This window comes from Siniperca chuatsi, linkage group LG23 (genome assembly GCF_020085105.1).
Source record: "Siniperca chuatsi isolate FFG_IHB_CAS linkage group LG23, ASM2008510v1, whole genome shotgun sequence".
NCBI lineage: Eukaryota > Metazoa > Chordata > Actinopteri > Centrarchiformes > Sinipercidae > Siniperca > Siniperca chuatsi.
In genome coordinates, this window is record NC_058064.1 from 19,608,736 (window position 1) to 19,628,431 (window position 19,696).

The 19,696-nt window shown below is 39.6% G+C and overlaps 1 protein-coding gene across 1 annotated transcript; it reads left to right on the plus strand.

Annotated features, from left to right (window-relative positions):
* The first annotated feature begins 522 nt into the window (after window positions 1–522).
* Window positions 523–19,556, plus strand: gdi2 (GDP dissociation inhibitor 2). The gene is made up of 10 exons (XM_044187024.1): window positions 523–681; window positions 9,555–9,662; window positions 10,529–10,628; window positions 11,062–11,196; window positions 11,483–11,681; window positions 11,809–11,940; window positions 12,927–13,026; window positions 14,161–14,332; window positions 16,462–16,661; window positions 18,440–19,556. Exons 1-10 carry the CDS (start codon window positions 637–639, stop codon window positions 18,590–18,592), a joined length of 1,344 nt encoding a protein of 447 aa, XP_044042959.1. The 5' UTR covers window positions 523–636; the 3' UTR covers window positions 18,593–19,556.
* Window positions 19,557–19,696: the final 140 nt, after the last annotated feature.

Sequence of the window (19,696 nt, forward strand, 5' to 3'; positions counted from 1 at the left end):
CACATCATTATACTTAATTTGGTGGTGGAATTCCTCATATGAGCTAGCGAGTTTCTGCTAAAATAGGTATTTTAAAATAGGTAAAACTTAATTGAATGAGAGTGACCATTTATGCAACATGCAAGGTTAAGAAACACATTTAAAATGTAAGGGTAATGAATATTCAACGATCAACCAACATGATAAATAACTTCTAATACTACTAGTTTAGTGGTTAAAGGTTATATGGTCAGAAAGCAAACCCATAAAACTTAAACAAAAAATCTTAAGAAAGCTAATTTTTGAGAAGCCCAGATGACTCAACTAATTCAAGACAAAGTGTTAAAAGTTATTTACTAAATACATAACCTGAATCTTAAGGAATGCACAGCACATTAAACATACAATACAACAAGGTGTACTGGCCGCCCTCTTGCATCTCCGCTTCATAAAACAGAAAGATTTTGTATTTCCACTCAGGTGCTAGGTTTTCAAACAGACACGTTGCGCTTCTTCTTCCGAGTGATTGACAGCTGGGAAACCACGCCCCTCGAGGCGCCTGACGCTGAATCGCAGCCCCTTCTCATTTGCAGCCCCGCAGATCTCCATTTTCTTCTTTCCCGATATTCAGGAGCAGAAGAGTAAAGATTTGGAAAAATGAATGAAGAATACGACGTTATCGTTCTGGGCACCGGACTTACGGTGAGAAAGAATCAAACAATGCGGTCCGCAGTGTGGAAGTGATTTGCAACCTGTTACCAATGCAGTTAGGCTTTGAGCTAACTGGGCCTAATCATCAGGGCTAGCGCTAAGTAGCTAGCTTAGCCGCTAATCGAGAGTGAGCGACTACCTGTTAGTTAATGGAAATTGTGAGCAAAGTAACGCTAGCTAACGCTAAGTGTTAGCACTATGCTATCTGCAACTGCTATCAGTACCTGGAAAGATTAACGATATCTATAGGCAATTGTTAATTTACTTAAACTCTCAGTCTGTTGCTGTGGTTAGTAAGTCTTCTAACGACTATGAATGTAGTGAGCCCAGTTTCATAGCCGGTTGTTTGCAAGTTGGGCGACAGTTCGGGCAGCTTTTCTCAGTCGAGATAAGATTATACGCGGATGATTAGTCTGCTAACGTTAGCCGACCTAAATTAAGCTAACTAATTAGCCTGCTAACGATAGAATAACGACCTGTCAGCTTCACCGATTCATCTTTCGTTAACTCGGTTGCTGACTTCATCTCAGTCTTGGTGTAATATTAGCAAAGATAGCTAACTAACTAACTCAAGGTATCTTAAGTTTCCGTTCTGCGCCTCTCCATGCGGTGGACTCAACAGGATGAGGAGTAAAATAAAATCGTCTACAAGCTTAATAAAGCGAATTGTCGCAAAGTTAACGAAGCCTCAGCACTTTTAATGCCTTAAACTAGAAGGCCTTTTGGGTAAAAGAACGGATTTGACTGCTTATCCAAAGTCGCTGGATTACTTTGGACTATGTAGCTGTCAGTCAGAAACTTGAAAGGTTGTTAACCTGTAACTTGAAGTTGAACTTCTAGTGTCGCTTTAACTTGCAAACTAAAAAGCTGATCCAGCATAATGTGAGGTGGCAGTTTATGAGCTATTCGCGTAGGGCTAGGGGTTGTTTATTCGGAAATGAACTTTGTCAGCATTAACCATGCCATAGCCTAATAGACAACAGTATACTTCCTGACAGGCCTCCTGAATTGATGTCGAGTTTATATGGCTGAAGCATAACATGGAAATACCGTGCTGACTTTGTTGCAGCCTCCTGTCAACTCCAAGGCGCTAAATTCATTGCAGTTTCCCGACTGTTTTGAATCTGGAGAACCCTAGTACACAGTTTAATACACAACTTCTTTTTCACATTTCTTTATTACAGCAAACGCTAACAAGTTACAAAGTGTTTAGCTTCAGGCTCGGAGCAGGCAGAAGTAGCAGGGCAAAAGCAGCCAAGCAGAAAGGGGGTTGGTTAACTTTTGGTGGGCAGGGTGTTGATTTAGCTCACATTTGGGTGTGGTTCCACCAAGACTGAGGAACCGAAAGTACGCTGTAAGTACTCTGTAAACTCAGTTAACTGAGTGCTAGGCTGCATCCCGATCAGCCTGAAAAGCCCTGCAGACAGTGGCACAGTGTAGTTTCACATGGTTTTAGTTCAGTTATGCAAATCAGAGACTTAACTTTTGTATAGCTTCCCCTTTTATGCTACCCACTAACATTTCCACTGCTATGACTACTACTCAGCAGGTTACACAGATTTCTAATAAGCATATAATCAATATAGTAAACAGATCTGTTCCAACTTACCATGTGTGAGTTATTATATCACCTTAGATCATGCGACTAGCAAATGCTCACTGATTTTGTATTCTTAAATTAAATATTATCTGCCACCAATGGCACCTTTTTTATGTAATTTTTTAAAATGTCAAATTTATTTCATTCTGCTTCTGTACGTATAGAATGGAGACGAGTAGTCGGGCCTTTGTTTTTATTCCATTTTTGATGGGTTAAGTGGCTGGGGGATGGGGTTTCCCATCTGTCCACTACTAATGACACATGAGGGGAGTGGCTTGGCACAAGATATCAAACTGTACCTAAATGCAGTCTGGTCCACATTATGATACACATGGTGATCCCAAGTAAGCAGCTTGTTGCCTGAAGACGAGAGAAGCGAAGAGGGCGGCATTTCAGTGGTTGAGGACGTTGTGGGTTGAGGAATATACAGAGACTGCGGTGATGGTTTTACGTCAGTCACTACATCAGCAATGGCTGATGCAAAACAACCAGTGGTAGTGGGGAAAATATTAGTGATGGATCTTTTACTTACCCAAGGGAAAACTAACAATAGTGCAGTGAAATAATATTCTACCAAAAGTAAACGTTCTTAATTATTTGGCAACTACTTTAATAATTAATTAATGGTGAAGTCATTTTTCATGCAAGAAGTCCGAACATTCTCTGGTTCCAGCTTCTTACACATGATGATTTGTTGCACTTTATCTTATGTGATAGTAAACTGTATCCTTGGGTTTTGGACTGTTGGTCAGACAATTTGAAGGCACATTGGGCTATAGAAAATTGTGATTTTTTTTTTTCTCTCACTATTTTCTCACATTTTATACACCAAACAATTAATTGAGAAAATAATTGGCAGATTAGCCTTCTCCATGATGAAATGAATTGTAAAGTTAAAGTATACAGAAAGTTAAATATACTTATATATTTAAAGTATATATACTTATATTTAAAGTTAAATATACAGAAGTAAATAAAGTAAAATTACTCATTATTTTCACAGTATTAGATTACTTTCCCTTTCTCCAGTAAGAAGTATACATTTGCTGCTATCTTTGTGCCCATCAAAAGGAGGAAATGGTGTTAAAGGAAAGAAAATGGACACAATGCTTGCTTTCACTCACAGTATAATAAATAAGGTCTGCACATTTAGAATCGCCAATCAAGTAATGATTAAGCGATCTCTCTAAAAACTTCCAAAACATAAAGATTACTAACTTTATAGTAACCAAATACTGCTGGAAATGATTGTCATAAAAATCAAAGTTCCTCTGAAGCCAGCACATTCTTGTCTAATTTTATAAGCTCATCACATGGTTTGCATATAGAACTTTAATCTGCTGTGTAACTAAGAGATGAATGCAGTGAAGTCAAAAGTGTAGTACAGTAAACAACAGTTTAGTTTTATAGTAAAGTATAAAACTAAAAAAAGTGAAAGCATTGCAACTTCAAGATGCAGTGATTGATTGTACTTAGTTAGGGTTGCAACTAACAATTATTGTCCTTATCGATGAATCTGTTAATGTCTTTGATTAATCAACTCATCGTTTTGTTTATAAAAGGTCTGAAAATGGTGAAAAATGCCTGTCACAATTTTCCAGAGCCCAAGTTGATGTCTTCAAATGTCTTGTTTTATCCAACCAACACTCTAAAACCCAAAGGTACTCAGTTTACAATGACATAAAACAGAGAAAAGCAGCAAATCCTCACATCGGAGAATCTGGAAACCGAGAATGTGTGACATTTGCTTGATAAATGACTGGTGGTCGATTTAAAGGATTTATTTTGTTCAGCTCTATACTTAGTTACTTCTCACCTCCTGAGAAAACCCTCGGAGTGGTGATTTTATGTAATTTCTCTGCTCTGTTGATCCTGTGAGCCTGAGGATTAAAGTCCAACAGATTCTTTTGATTTGAAACACCTGAAAGTGTATTGGCAATTTTCAATGTAGTAAAATCAAAGCTGGTATCCTCATGCTGTGATTGTGATGTTCTGTCATGTGATTGTATCTTTTTGAACTGCAGAGACCCTCGTTGGACTTTGCTGCGTCTCACCCTCTCTCTGATTTTTATGGCTCTTACGTGTTAAAAATTCAATGTGTTTTCCTCTCTGTCAGCATGGCCACTACTATCTGGCAGAGGCAGTGATGACTAGGCTGCCTCCAGCTCTGTGTCAAAGCCTGTATTTATATAAGCGGCAGCAGGTCGGCTTCAGTCACATGTCACTCGAAAGGAGTGACAGTGACACATCAGACCTGCTGTCTTCCCCAGAGATTTATCTGTATGACTTTATGGCCCTCAAGTAAATGGCATTGCAAGATCATACAGTAGATGAAACCCAGGCATTCACAGATAGACATGATCAGATTTCAATGGGGCATGTGTTATTTTGGGAGTGCACCTATGCAGAAGCTAGCTTGGATGTTGCAGGATGTAGAGAAGTAGGCATGTCACTGATTTTATGAAGGGGGCGATTAGATGCTTAGTTAAATTTAAACATGTTCAGTAAACCTAACAGTTGCAGTTTTCAGACAATGTCACCACTTAATAGTGAAGTCATTTTTCATGCAAGAATTCCAAACATTCTCTGGTTCCAGCTTCTTGATCAGTTGTCAGCTTTTGATCGGGACATCCCAAAATTTCAGTGTAAAGGTGCCTTTAGTTAGAGCATTTGTCAGTGAAGTCCCGGCCGATGGATGTAACTTTCCTTTTCTCCTCTGTGTGGATGAAGTGTGAGGATTACACGTTTTATCAAGAGTCACGAGGTGCGGTTTACGTTAAAGAGAGGGTTGTACTTGTCTGAAAATTTACCAAATAAACAATTGAGCACAACACAAGGTTTTTGTGGGCAACAGAATTTCCAGTTAGGTGTCACAGCTTTTAACTTTCTACTTTAGCTTTTAGCCTGTTAGCTTTACTGTTTCTGTTACTTTACTGTACTTTACTCTAATTGTTCTCTCTGCATTCAATTCATCATTCTCCACAGTTAAAGGTGCAACTTATCTTAACTTATTGTAAAACACACTTCATTCAAACTCGACAGAAACAAAATAAAACTTACCAAACCCGTCTTGGTTAGTCTTTTCACTGTTCCAACAATCACCAACTGTGGTTTGGTCGAAATAAACCCTTTTTTTTTTTTGATTGACAGAGTTAGATGTGAAAATATCCTGGCTCCCCGCTGCCTCTCTGATGCCTGACCTCCCTCTCGCTCCTCTCCTCTCCCTGCCTGAGCCCTTCTGCTGCTACAGTTAGCAGCAGTTAGCGGTTACTCTGTTGATATGCTGCACCCTTTTTGTTTGGAGTATGAATTCGACAGTTGGCCAAAATCTTGTAACTCTTACATATTGCACATTATTCAATATGTGGAAATGACAGCATCGACTGAGACTGTATGGCCACAGTCTGTATACAAATGGCATGTAAGGGACATCACCCAGTGAAGTTATAATGTATTGTCAGTGATGCTGCTAAGTACGCGTGCTGCGTCTCTGATGCGTTAAAATCCGAAAGGACGCAGTAAACTCGCTGTTGACGCATCCAGGGGACGCACCATATTTTTTCCCTGAGAATGCTACATTGTGAACAAATATATGTTGAAATCATAGAAATAAACAAAAAAAAAACTTCCTGTCAAACACCTGTATTGTGCATGTATTTTAGTGAGAAATTTAAATAATTGAAATATTTGCAATGGAGGCTGGTAACGAGTTGAGGTGACATGTAAGTACATAAATACAGTTTATCTTTATGGATTATATCGATGCCAAATTGACAAGAAGACTGTCAACATATGACGCCTTTTAACTTGTGTTTCTAGACTTGTTTTTGCAGCCATGTAAGGAATTGTTAATATGTCAAAGGGAATTTGGCGTAATATTTTTCCCAGAGCGCGCAGAGAGCTTCAGTTTAATTCAAACAGCTAATACTGTATGTAGCCTATATTTTTGAATGTTTTGTCACCACTACAGAAACACTAGGTAACTGCTTAAGTATGATAAGGTTGTCTGACGTTGACTGCGGTTAGTTATTGGTTTGATTACTAATAATGTGTGTTTGTATCGATTGCTGATGGTGGCTGATCAGGCTAATTATCAGCTAATTGAACTCAGTTTCTAACGGCAGTATGCAGTAAATGGTTTCCCTTTGTGTGCGTGTTTTTTAAACTACTTTCCTAATTAAACATGATGTGATGATGGTGTTATGACTCCTGATGAAAAGCTCAGCATTCTCCTTGCCCTTTAACTTCCCTTTTTAATATTTACATTCTGTCAGCTGCTGTGTGTCTGCAGTGAATTTACAGATTTTGGAATTTTATTTGTTTACATTTTCAACATACGTGAATAACCATAATTATAACCATATAACATCAAACACGAGTTTAACACTGCAAATTGTCACATTTTCCTGGGTCCCACTCGAATGGCCACCTGGGGGTCCCGGGGACTCACTACATTGAAAACCTATCAACATCACTGCATTGTTTTTGTCATGTGAGAAACAAGTTATACCACATGCTGCCAGAGTGTAGTTAAGACTGCCAACAATTATTACATAATCGCCTGATCGCGATTATTTGGGCTGGCCGCGATCATTTTGTTAGAATCGTTTTCATTCACCTGTCGGAAACAGCTTAATGAAACTAACAGACGTCAAATTTCCATTACTATTTCCACGTCGTTTGCCACACACAGACTTTACTTCAGCAGGCCGCCCATGTATACTAACAGCAGCCAAAGTATATTTGGCGACCCATTTTAGCATTTTTTTTTTTTTTTTTTTAAATTTACCACCACCCCAATGTATGATGTGTGATTAAATCGTTAATCACAATTATTTGTATGATAGTTAATCGTCAACTAAAATTTCATGATTATGACAGCCCTAAGTGTAGGCTGTAATTCAGTAGTAAAACTAGTTTTAGAGTGAAGTCCACACAGTCACATGATGCACACAGTGTTTACTTGCATCTACAGACCCACTGCTTTAATCGTATTAAGGCCTTTGGTCTGTGGGAATTCCAGACTCTGGCAAATATGCACATTTTCCCTCATCATTACCAAACCTCTGAGACTGAATTGTGCACTATACTCTGTTTTCAGTTTCAGAATCAGAAATCAGTGCACACAGGAATAGAAGTACTAAGCAAAAAAATATATAATACACTATAATACAGGTCAGAAAATAAATGAAGTACCAAGTGGGTATAGGTATAAAATAAAATAAAATAAGTACACAGTGGGTTTACCGGTTGATGATGATGATAATATGGTATAAAGTAATAGTGCATGAACTGCCAAGTTAAGTGTAGCTTATTTATAATGAGATGGAGGATATTGCACAGCAGTAATAGAGGTATGAATAAATATCAATATCAATAAATAGGGAATTTTAAACTGAAATGAGTTTAAAATTGAAATGCATTTTTAAACTGAAATGAGTATATTGCACAGGAGTCATTAATCCTCTGTCGAGTATACAGCCGTTTTTACACCTATAGTTTGCTCTGGTCCGACTCAGTTGATGAATTTGTAAACTTGGAGCGTTTTCCCCTTTTATTTGGTTTCTTTTCCCACAGATAAAAATCCAAGTGAACCATAATGCATCACTACCAACCACGTGAGAACGTTCACTCCGCTTACTGGTCAGATGTGTCTGGGGCGGGAGCAAGAAAGTAAATACAGGAAGAAGGTCCTGTGTTCTGGACTAGTGCACGTTTCTCTGAGAGAAACATAGCTATGCAATTAGACATAGAGAACTGGCCCAGTTGGCATTTCCTCATAACCGTGGTAATTGCATAACATCTTAAATGCAACAGTTAACCAGCTGTTGTACATGAATAAAATAGTAATAATTAGTTTAACCGGCTAGTATTTCTGGTGCTGACTAAGCAAGGGTAGCAAAGTCCCTACTGAGCTAATATTGAACATGTAGAACAACAAGCTAACCGCCAACAGGTTAAACCGAAGACGTGTTCAGTAAGCGCGATATGTTAATGGTAGTTTATGGTAGTTGGGTCAATCGAGGTCCGATCACGTTCCCACCATAAACAAACTGCTCCAGAGTTTGTTTGGGACCAGACCGAGACCACCTCCTCTCAAGGGTCTTGGTGCGGTTGTTTTGGTCCGCATCCGAGTGCGATTACTATGTTCACAACTGGCCAAACTAGTCCGATTTAACCGGCCTAAAAAGCGAAGGTGTGAGAACACCCTAAATCCAACTTTTGTAGTGGACAGTATGGATAGCATAATAAGATAAGTGTCTAATCCAGCGAATTTAAATACCTGACAAACCAGGATACTTCACATCACAGTTTGTAATTTTTGCCTTTATTGGACAATTAATAGTATAGAGACAAAGAGAGAGGGGTATGACATGCAGTGAAGGTCCCCGGCTGGAAGAGAACTATGATGCCCCATGTAAATCCAATATTGTCATAAAGTAATCCAGTTCAGTGATTCTGCAGTGGTCGTATATAGCCAGAGATATTAAAGGTATAGCTTTGTCGGTGTAGCAGTAAAGACAAATTTGTAACATTTCCTGGTGTAAGTCATCTTAACAGCTAACTGTAGATTTATTTATTGTAGGCATTTTTGCCTTGATTTGACAGACAGTGTAGAGCTACCTGCAGCAAATGTTACTGGCTGGATCCTGAACAAGGGACTTTGCAGTTATGTGGTATGCATCTTAACCATTCGGGTACCGAATTAATTAGATTTTGCTTACACCTTAGTTGGGTCAAAAAAAAAAAAAAAAAAAAAAAAAATGCTGTTATCAAACATGGCAATTTCCCAATATTGCCTTAATGGGGGTAAATATTCCAATATTACAGTCAATGAAAACAAACCCACTGATCCTGTAATAATCCATATAGGTGTAAATTCTCTATCCGTTAATCTTACCGTCTGCAGTATTTGTTCCTACACTCCGTTCCAACTGGACCAGCATGCAGCCAAAACTGTTTATCCCCACAGATCAGAGGATAAAATGCCACAGCCGTGCCAGACAGGGACCACATTCGTCCATTTATATGAAAACGGTGGCAACACAGAGTGGTTCCTCTTGTGACATAAAAGCGTGTGTTTTGACAGATGGGTTTACTGTTTAGAAGTACGGGAACAAAACATAGACTGATAAAATCTGCCTTTTGTTGTGTTGATACAAGCTGAGTGCATAATGAAAAAAGGCTCGCCATGTCTGTGGGTTTTCCCAGCATCCTGTTGATCTTGGTCTAATTCCTCTTCTGCTTTGTTTTCTCTCAACAGGAATGCATTTTATCAGGCATCATGTCCGTGAAGGGGAAGAAGGTTCTGCACATGGACCGCAACTCCTACTACGGAGCAGAGAGTGCCTCCATCACACCTCTTGAAGATGTGAGTTGATCTCTGACCCTGCTGGCTCGACTTTGTGACACTGTGGAGGTCATCTTGGTTTGAGATGTAGACATATGAAAGCAAGAACTGCAGACTGTGGAACTGGGATAAATTAACATCAAAATATTTACTTTGTATCTTAAGGCTGACATATGGGAACAGAAAAAGCTCTAATAAGGAAATGAACAGCTGGAGTCTGGTCTGAAACCGGTAAAAAGCTGGTTGTACAGACGGGGGGGGATTCTTCAGTGCCCAAATTTTATACCTTTGTTAAGCCAACAATCTGACAGTGAACTTCTGCTCTACGCTATCCAGTAGGGGCAAACATTTTAGCATTTAGGCTGCACTCCTTTAACATTGTCAGACTCACGATGGACAGTTTAAAAAAAAAAAAATGCAGTAGAACTTTTATTCCATGAATTCATGCTTGTCAAAACCTTGTGCCTCCACTGCTGACAGTTTGGGCAGAGATTCAGGTGTGTTATGCTATTAGCGGCTAATGTAGCCTGAAATCGCCAGCCTCAAGCAGAGACGAGGAGCGGGCTACTGAGGTCTGATGAGCTCACTTCTGTCCAACTCCACACCCCCAGATTTGTTTCATTTTCAAACTTTTCAGACCCAACCAACGCTGACTCAAGTGACCTCACTTGAGGCAGTTGATCAGATTTCACAAAGCTGGACCCACAAAAGGCTTTATAGAACTTTCTTCACTAACCAGTAGAACTCCCCAAGACCTGTAAACAGATTTTGATGTGTAAAATCGGTGGAGTTCCCCTTTAATGGTTACCTTGCTTTCTGAGATGCCCCCTGGTGTAAGTTGTTGGCTGCAGCTTGTGAGTCAAGTCTGGTTCTGTGTCTCCCTACAGCTCTACAAGCGCTTCAGCCTCCCTGGCAAACCTCCGGAGTCAATGGGAAAAGGCCGGGATTGGAATGTGGACCTCATCCCTAAATTCCTTATGGCCAACGGTATACTTAGATCACTCACCTGTATATCACATGCTGCTTTAGCTTTTGACTAAAACCTCTGACCTTTTAGGCGCAGAGTGCCTGCAAAGTGTCAATCAAATATCTGCAATATGTCTCTTTAATATTCACATTTTTTATTTTTATGTTTCCCAGAAAAGCTGTGAGCTCTTTAGCTTGTCAGCAATGCTGTATGTTGAACATTTTGCCTTCCAGCAAAGGAGTGTCATGGTTCAAACAATGTTTACTATTTGAAATATCTTTAAGTAGCCACATGAACCACAAGTAATACTTAACTGCAGCTAAAAATGGGTTAAAAAAGGGATCATCCTAAAATTACAAGTCAGTTGATATTTGATAAATGTTTTCATATATGAAGTAATAGCCTCATTTTGTGAAAGTAATGCTGATCTCCTTCTCCATCTCCTTCTCTCAGGTCAGCTGGTCCGCATGCTGCTGATCACACAGGTGACTCGCTACCTGGATTTCAAAGTGATTGAGGGCAGCTTTGTGTACAAGGCGAGCAAAATCCATAAAGTCCCCTCCACTGAGACTGAGGCTCTGGCATCTGGTAAGTTATTGGAGGATGCAGTGAAAAATGACTGAACGGGGATTTTAAAAAGAATGTGTGGACAGCTTGAAACCATCGAGGAAATGTTTTTGATGCATTTGTGTCTTTTTATATAGATCCACTGAAAAAAAAATTGTTGCCTTTCTCTTTAGTCCTTGTTTTTAATTAGTAGTGTTTGGCTCTAACCCATAAGACTGTAAGGTGCTGGTTGTGTGTAACACTGATGTTGTAAAGCATGCTTGTCACTCACTCTACACTCAAAGTCTAAACCCTTCGTCTCCTAAAGGTCTGATGGGGTTGTTTGAGAAACGGCGCTTCAGAAACTTCCTGATCTTCGTCTCGAACTTTGACGAGAACGACCCCAAAACCATGGAAGGCGTTGACCCCAAAAATACGACCATGAGGGACATTTTCCGAAAGTTTAACCTGGGCCAGGACGTCATGGACTTCACCGGCCACTCCCTTGCCCTCTACCGCACAGATGAGTCAGTGGTCTAGTTGTTTTAAAACATGTTGTTTTTATGATACCTTAATTGCACGATTGTGATACCATGTCCCCCAAAATTGTACAGTTTGTAGAGTTTGAAATGGTCTCCATCTCTCTCCACTCAGTTACCTGGATCAACCTTGCATTGAAACCATAAACAGGATAAAGCTATACAGCGAGTCTCTGGCCAGATATGGCAAGAGCCCATACCTCTACCCACTGTATGGCCTGGGAGAACTGCCGCAAGGGTTTGCCAGGTAGGGGACGCTTTCTTTAATACACGTGTATTATGTGTATGCATCACTTATATCAGTGCGCTGCAGCATACAGTGTAGTTAATTTGTTTGCACAAGGATTTTCAACTTCTCGCTTTTGAAAATTATGGCAGCATCAGAATTGCAAAATACAGCTCTTTTCGACCAAGGGGTTGCAGTAATTATGGATGCAAAGGAACTTAACTAGGAGCTAAAGGTCCCTATTTGCAGTTCCTCTGCATCATACTTTTTTTTCAGGTGCTTTAAATTCCTTAATATTACATATTTTTATATTCAGTGTGACTTACACTCACCTAGGATTGTAATTATCTCTGATGTCCTATGCGAATAAACATAAATCTGCTTAGAAAAAATGGAAAAAAGATGTTCCTTATAGCTCCAGAACTTGCCTGAGAATCATCAGGTTTTTAAGTTTTCTTCAGTATTTCCAAAATTTAGAGCATGATTCTCCCCCAAATAGAAGTAACAAAGAATAGGTATGACAATATCCATAAATATTAACTGTCGCACTATCAACTATCACACTGGTTCACTTATATGGCATACTAGGGAATTTAAATGGGACAGAGTCATCATTATTGTCATTAGTTACACCTGTGCTTTCCCTGCTAGAATCTGTCAAACCGTCCTCTGTGACTAAGGTCTGTACCTGGAAAATGAGCTTTGTGAGTAGACTTGCTTGAAGGACATTGGATAAGAAATGCTGGGATTTCCCCTTAAAGTGTAAAGTCAGTTTAAAGTCACTGTTTATTTTGGTAATTTCAGTGTATGATTACACACACAATTGTCACACAAAATACACTACTTTTATATGGAGTCCATATTAATAGAAAAATAGCAGAGAGCCACATCAGTAGCCAACTTAAGGATCCAGTGTTAACATAGTCTTGTCACATTATTATTTTATAGTTTCATGTTGCTCACTAATATTCATTAAGCACATATCTTTGGATTGTTTTCCATTCCAGGCTGAGTGCTATCTATGGTGGGACATATATGTTGAACAAGCCCATAGATGAGATCGTGGTGGAGAATGGGAAGGTGGTGGGAGTCAAGTCTGAGGGAGAGGTGAGCATTTTGTTCTCAAATGGGTTTTCCAATGTTAAACATCTGTGTGTTTGAGTGGCCTGTAAAGCTTGTTGAGACGTTGTGTGTGTGATATTTGTGTACAGACAGAGCTGTGGGAGTCGGGATGACTGTTATGTCCCCAGTATACTGTGACTCCCCCACGCTTTCCACTCCCAAGAATGGCCATCTGCACAGTATGAATCGAAGTTCAAAATAGCAGTTTATTATAAACCTCAGATGAGTATTGCCCAAAACAACAAACAAAAGTTAACTAATACCAATGATATGTCTGTAACCTAAACTCCGAAACTGAAAACAGCACTTTTCAACAACACTCATTCCTACCGAACTGCTACTATAAGTGCTCAACAAACTATTTTGCTAATTGGCAGAATTGGAACTAACTCGAGTTTTGTTCAGAAGTCTAGTCTATTAGAATGACTAAACTCCTTACACATCTTAAGTCTATACAAATGTTCCTGTTCAAGGTCAGAAAGCTGCTATTCTACTTACAGGAACTCTCATTGCAACACACACACACACTATTATGTGCTGGCTTCAATTGTTGGAAGTGGCAAAGGTGGAAGAGAGCAGGTTGCTGTCAGCTGGGATTCAAATGGATTGGTGTCATCAGATTGTCCAATCCGGAGGCAGCAATCCCTTCAAATGGACCAATCATGAGGGCACCACCTGTTGCTCGTCACCCTTACACACACACACTCAGAGAGAGAGAGAGAGAGATGGTCATGCCATGTCAAACATCAAAACAAATATGACCCAGGGTCATAACATGATTATTTCATTTGAAGTTATATTTTTGCAACATCATCCCTCATGAATCACTCAATGTCAGTCAAAACAGGGACGTATTGCATTGTCTTGCTACATTTTATAACCCTTCAGAAGGACGGTTTATTTATGCTGGGATAAGTTATTATGTAATATGTGGCTACACAACACTTCCATCCCATTTCCTTGTTTGATCCTATAAACTATTTGGCTTAATGATATACCCTTCTCTCCGGCAGTATTATAAAGGAAAAAATGTCTGCACGGCCAGTATTATATTTCACTTCTCCAGGAATTAAATCTATCCCTCGGCCTCTGACCTTTGGCTGTGTTTGCCCACCACAGATTGCCAGGTGCAAGCAGCTGATCTGTGACCCCAGCTACGCTATGGATCGTGCCACCAAAGTGGGTCAGGTGATCAGAGTCATCTGCATCTTGAGTCACCCCGTCGGCAACACCGGCAACATCAACTCCTGCCAGATCATCATCCCCCAGAATCAGGTCAACAGGAAGCATGGTGAGCACACGCAGGAAATGAGCAAATGACTTAGACTTTCTAGTATTTCATGTCGTGATTATCTTCAATATAATACATCTAGAAGAATAATGCCCTTTTCATAGCTGATTGCTCTGTAGATGTCGGCATGAAAACAAATAAAGGTTGTATTGCAGACAAGCAGAGGGATAGGGAAGCTTAGAATTAAGTGAAGAGTTGTGTACACACGACAACAATTCTTGGAAAATTACATTTTATATTTCACAAAATAGAAAAGGGACTGATGGCTAATTGTATCAGTAATATTGAAATTGTCTTTATGCCAGTAATACTTTTGTTAGAATGTCTTGTCCAAAAGAAGCACAGCAAACCTGTGCATCATGTTTGAATCCGCTTTCTTTTGTTTCCACTGTACAAATGCTTTTGATCCAATATTCAGTATTCACCTTTTCTTCTTAAACACCAAAGTGTGCTTCTCCTTTTGATTTTATTTTGTTTACTTCTGGTGATTATATCCAATCCTGCCATTTATTTGAAATAATAGGATACATACATATATATGCACAGCTGCTAAAGTGTATGGTAAATGAACTGTACTTGTATAGCGCCTTTCTAGTCTTCCGACCACTCAAAGCGCTTTAGTGTATAATCCACTTATGGTGGTGTTCTGTTAATTTAAATGTATGAACCTACAGAAGTGGCTGTAAATGTGTGAAATCCTATGCGACACCTGTGGTTTTAACAGACTTTGCTCATATTGTCAGGTTTTACCTAGGGATGCACCGTTCCGATATTGACATCGGTCCCATACTGACCCAAATAGCTGGATCGGGTATCGATGACAATGGGGCCGATGCATTCAATTCGTGCACATACTACGTTATGCATCAGCAACACGCTGGTAGACAACACTTCCCACTGACAGCTAACAACAAACATGTCATGTGTGTATTTAACAGCCACCTCGCTAATGGTTAAAACTATAAACCAGCACAAAAATGAGTTTATAAGTTTATAATTACCAACATAAGCCACCATGTTCTGAACAGACATATTACAAACACTAACAAAAAGTAACATTTGCATTTTGGAACATAAACTAGCAAACTTAAACTACTCAGTCCAGCACTTGGCATGATGGGAAATGAGGGCCGTCTCTCAGCACTGTCTGCAGCACATGTGACAGAACGCATCACAACTGAGCAGATGGTGGTGCCTTGCTTGTCCTGGAGATGCTGACCGTGTCTCCGAGTCCGTAGTCTCGCATAGCCAGACCTGTCTCCACGCTTCGTGGTGGTAGGCGAGGATGCTAACGCTATATGGGCTAAGCATTCCAGAGCTCCATCGTTTATTTTGGGGGATTATAACAGGTGCAGACCGGACAGTGTTCTGCCATCATTGCAACAGTATGTGGACATTCCCACCAGAAGGGAGAACATCTTGGATTTGTGCTAGGGTAACATTACCGATGCATTTCGTTCCCGTTCAAAGTCCCCACCGCTCGCTTTTTTTTTTTTTTTTTTTTCCCCCCTCTCTCCCTTTAAACTTTATTAACAACACAGTAATATTCAAACAGGAACTTAAATGTCACAAGCATACCTATTTGCACTAAACGTTTACAAAGAATTTTGATTCCTGTTTATTTTAAATGTTTTGTTTTAACCAAGCTTCTTGTTTTATAGCCTACTACTTGTGTGAATTGTGATTTAATTTATTAAGTTTGTTTGCTGGTGCACGATTGTTCAATTCAGTACATTATATCTATGTATTTACATGTTACAGTTTGTTTTACAAGGTTAGGAAAGCAATGTTTAAGTCCAGCCTGATGTTGCCGTACATAACAGAATGATCCCATTCTCTTCCACACAGTGAGGCATACAGCTTATTTATTAAACACTGGTATCCGATCCGTACTCGGTATCGGAAAATAACCAAATTGGTATCGGGATCAGAACTGGGGAAAAAGTGGATCGGTGCATCCCTAGTTTTACCCAGAGCTATGACAATAACAGCGCATAGCAGGCTAAACCAAATGAAATGTATCGTTCTTAATGTCTAACAACCAATCGGACAGATAACATTACATAATGATATTTTAATTTATCCACAGGAAAACCACCAGGCATTAACTCCAGTCTTTCTGTTTCCAGACATCTACGTTTGTATGATCTCCTCTGCTCACAACGTGGCAGCACAGGGTAAATACATCGCCATCGCCAGCACCACAGTGGAGACGAACGACCCTGAGAAAGAGATCAAGCCGGCCCTGGACCTACTGGAGCCCATCGAGCAGAAGTTTGTCAGCATTAGTGACCAGTATGCACCCACTGACTTGGGCACTGAGAGCCAGGTATGATCAGTGGCATAAGATGAAATATAAAGGACCATACTGCTGTCGTTGCATGTTTTAGCCCATTTACAACAAATTAGTTGTACTTAACATAACTGGCTATTTTTCACTGTTCTTTTTTCTACCGTTTGAGCAATCTTTTGTTTATAGAAATGTTGCAGACTTAGAACTTGTTTGAGACAAGTAACGCAACACGGCTAACAGTAAACATCATATACTTTATACTTGCTCAGGGTTTTAGCCAGAGTGTGCCAGGCTTGTATCAACATTAATTTTGTAAAATTGAGCTGTTGGCTGTTATCTGGTAAACATGCCAAAGTTGGTTTGTTACGGAAATAATTGCCACTCTGCTGGTTTATTAACTTTTTTTAAATATAAGAATGGTACAAAGTGGGAAATTAGCTATCATTAACTGCCTGCGAATGTCATTTCGGCCCTGTGCACTAATGGATAGTAAATAATTAAATATCTGTTATACTTTTAAACACATCACATCAATATTTTAATCACCTTAATCGGGATCTCTGGAGCGTTCGAAGCTGAGCAGCAGCTTGTCCTGTCACTCTGTCAAACTATAACATTAGCTCAGCATTCAGACTGAGAGCTGTCAGCAGGATCAATTTAGATGATATCTGATACCTTCAGGTTCAGTTGTCGTGACTTACCAGCCATTTGTCGTCATTACCAGAACTGGAAAATTACATAGCAGTAAATACAATGTCAATGTAGTGGTTAGAATAATGAAAAAGTAACTGTAAGTCTCCCAGTAATGTAGCTTTTATCACTAAATGTCCCTGAGGGCCCGGGGGTTAAAGCGGCAACCATGAACTGCAGCTTCCCCAGTTTGCGTTGGCCTTTCTTTCATGTCATTCCCCATTTCTTTCCCCTCATTTCCTGACATCGCACTACTGTCAAATCTCTAATAATAAAAACATTAAAAAAAAGCATAGTAACAAAAGGGTTTTTCATCCATATTCTTCATCCATAAGGCCAACCAATTAAATCAATCTATAAACTTTTGGAATTCTTTCAGGAAGATTATTTATACTGTCAAGTATATGTGATTTGTTGTGCATGGCCTAAAACATGGCCATGATATCCATGAAGAAGCTGTTTTGTAACTATGCAGTATTGGTCATTTAAAATTAACATTAAGTGAATATGCCCAAAAATCCTTAACACTACATGTAACACATTTCAGGTTTTGTGCATGTATGCAGATTAAGTATGCTGGAGGACCACAGCAGTCTTAAACATTTCAGAATACAAAAACTAACCTGACAACAGCGTTGCATAGCACAGTGCCAGACCAGGCTGGAGAAACACTGGTAGAAATTCTATTTAGATTTTGTACATTTATTCATCCCATTCGTTATCTTCATCGTGCATAAAATGTACTCATGGTTTTGACATTTAATGCAACAGATAAATTGCCTTGCATGTTGCTGTTATGTAAAAACACGCCATCTTTGCACCACGGTGCTTTTTTTGCTGCCATTACGTGTGAGCAGGGTGTTGTCAGCAAAATGTCTAGCACAGGAAACACTCGTGTGGTCTGTTTCCTTCCATCTTTAAAAAAAAAACAAAAACTGTTGCCATTTAATAGAGAATAATTACTGTCTGTATGTTAACTTGTTGGATTTTAGTTTATCTTTCTGTCTTCTGTTGACTTAAGGCATCATTTAAGAATCAAAACTATATCTGGCCTAGACTGTTTATCTATCTAGCACAGACAGAAGGCTTCTTTGACAGCTATTTGACCTTTTCTCCTCTCCTAGATTTTCATCTCCCGTTCATATGACGCCACAACTCACTTTGAGACCACCTGTGACGACATCAAAGACATCTACCGAAGGATGACGGGCTCAGACTTTGACTTTGCCGAGATGGAGCGCAAGAAGCAGGACATCTTCGGTGACGCCGCAGAGTAGAGGCGAATTATCGGCAACACTCCTGATCATCAAAGACAACGCTGCCGACAACTGAAATCTTACAAAAAATAGAAAACCTACACAAAAATGTACACACCAATGGGCTGGCTGATTATCCAAGTCAATGCTTTGCCCATTGAGGAAGTTCATGATATATAGAGAGATATGATATAGTATTGTTGGATAGGGTTCAGGGAGGGAGCTTTGCTTTGCTTTTATGGATGTTGCACTAAACACTGGTTATGCCTAATATACAGTAATACCCTACATTCTTCTGCTTCATCATGTTGAGATGATGCATAGTCCAAAGATGCCAAATCAAATAATTAATAATCAATAGTTGCTTACGGGGGTCCATGTAATTTTATAAAAGGCATCTGGAAGATTCAAATATCTACACATCAGCTGTTTTGTCTCTGCAGGTATTTCTGTCATGTCAGTGGCTTGGCTTTGTAGGTCTGAATTCAATCATGTAAGTAGCTGAGTGTTCCTGGCAGGGTGTGGCAGCCGTGTGAGGTGGCACCTCAGCCGTCTTCTTATATTGTCAGATTTTGTAAAATTACAGTGGTTAAAGGGTGCAGGCTTGATATTTTTGTGTCTTTTGAACCCCTTTCTTGTCTAATCTCCAGTACAGCCCGGCACATACTGTAAGCCAAGCCACAAGGGCGACTGTAGTCCAGCGTAAACTACCTGAACCTGTTTTCAACAGCCTGAGTTACTATAACGCATCAGAGGAGATATACTAGTTCCTGTATTATGCAAAGTGATGGACGACCCGAGCATTAACAGCAGATTGATGGGAAGTGTGGTTGACTGTAATTGCTAAAGAAGGACCAAATGTGTACTGCGGCAGTACTGAATTGATGAGAGCCCTGTGATATCTTCTGTTTTGAACAACTTTTAAAAACATCTTGGACTCAAATGATTTCTGTACTGCAAAGTAAAAACAACTGTCAAAACCAAAGCTGTGTCTGATTGGTTTGTTCTTTCTAACCTTTCAGACTGTTTGTGTGGCGTGAACAAGGACACAAGTGAAATACACAGATTTCTGCTTCTCACAGCAGCTTTTTACTGATGGTGAGGCCAAAGATGAATCATCCCTGA

Excerpts from the sequence above, each read along its gene's own strand:
- gdi2 (XM_044187024.1), top strand. The coding sequence starts at position 637 with ATGAATGAAGAATACGACGTTATCGTTCTGGGCACCGGACTTACG. Across the intron at positions 10,629-11,061 it reads TAAATTCCTTATGGCCAACG|GTCAGCTGGTCCGCATGCTG; the intron begins GTATACTTAGAT and ends TCCTTCTCTCAG. Across the intron at positions 14,333-16,461 it reads TCAGGTCAACAGGAAGCATG|ACATCTACGTTTGTATGATC; the intron begins GTGAGCACACGC and ends TTCTGTTTCCAG.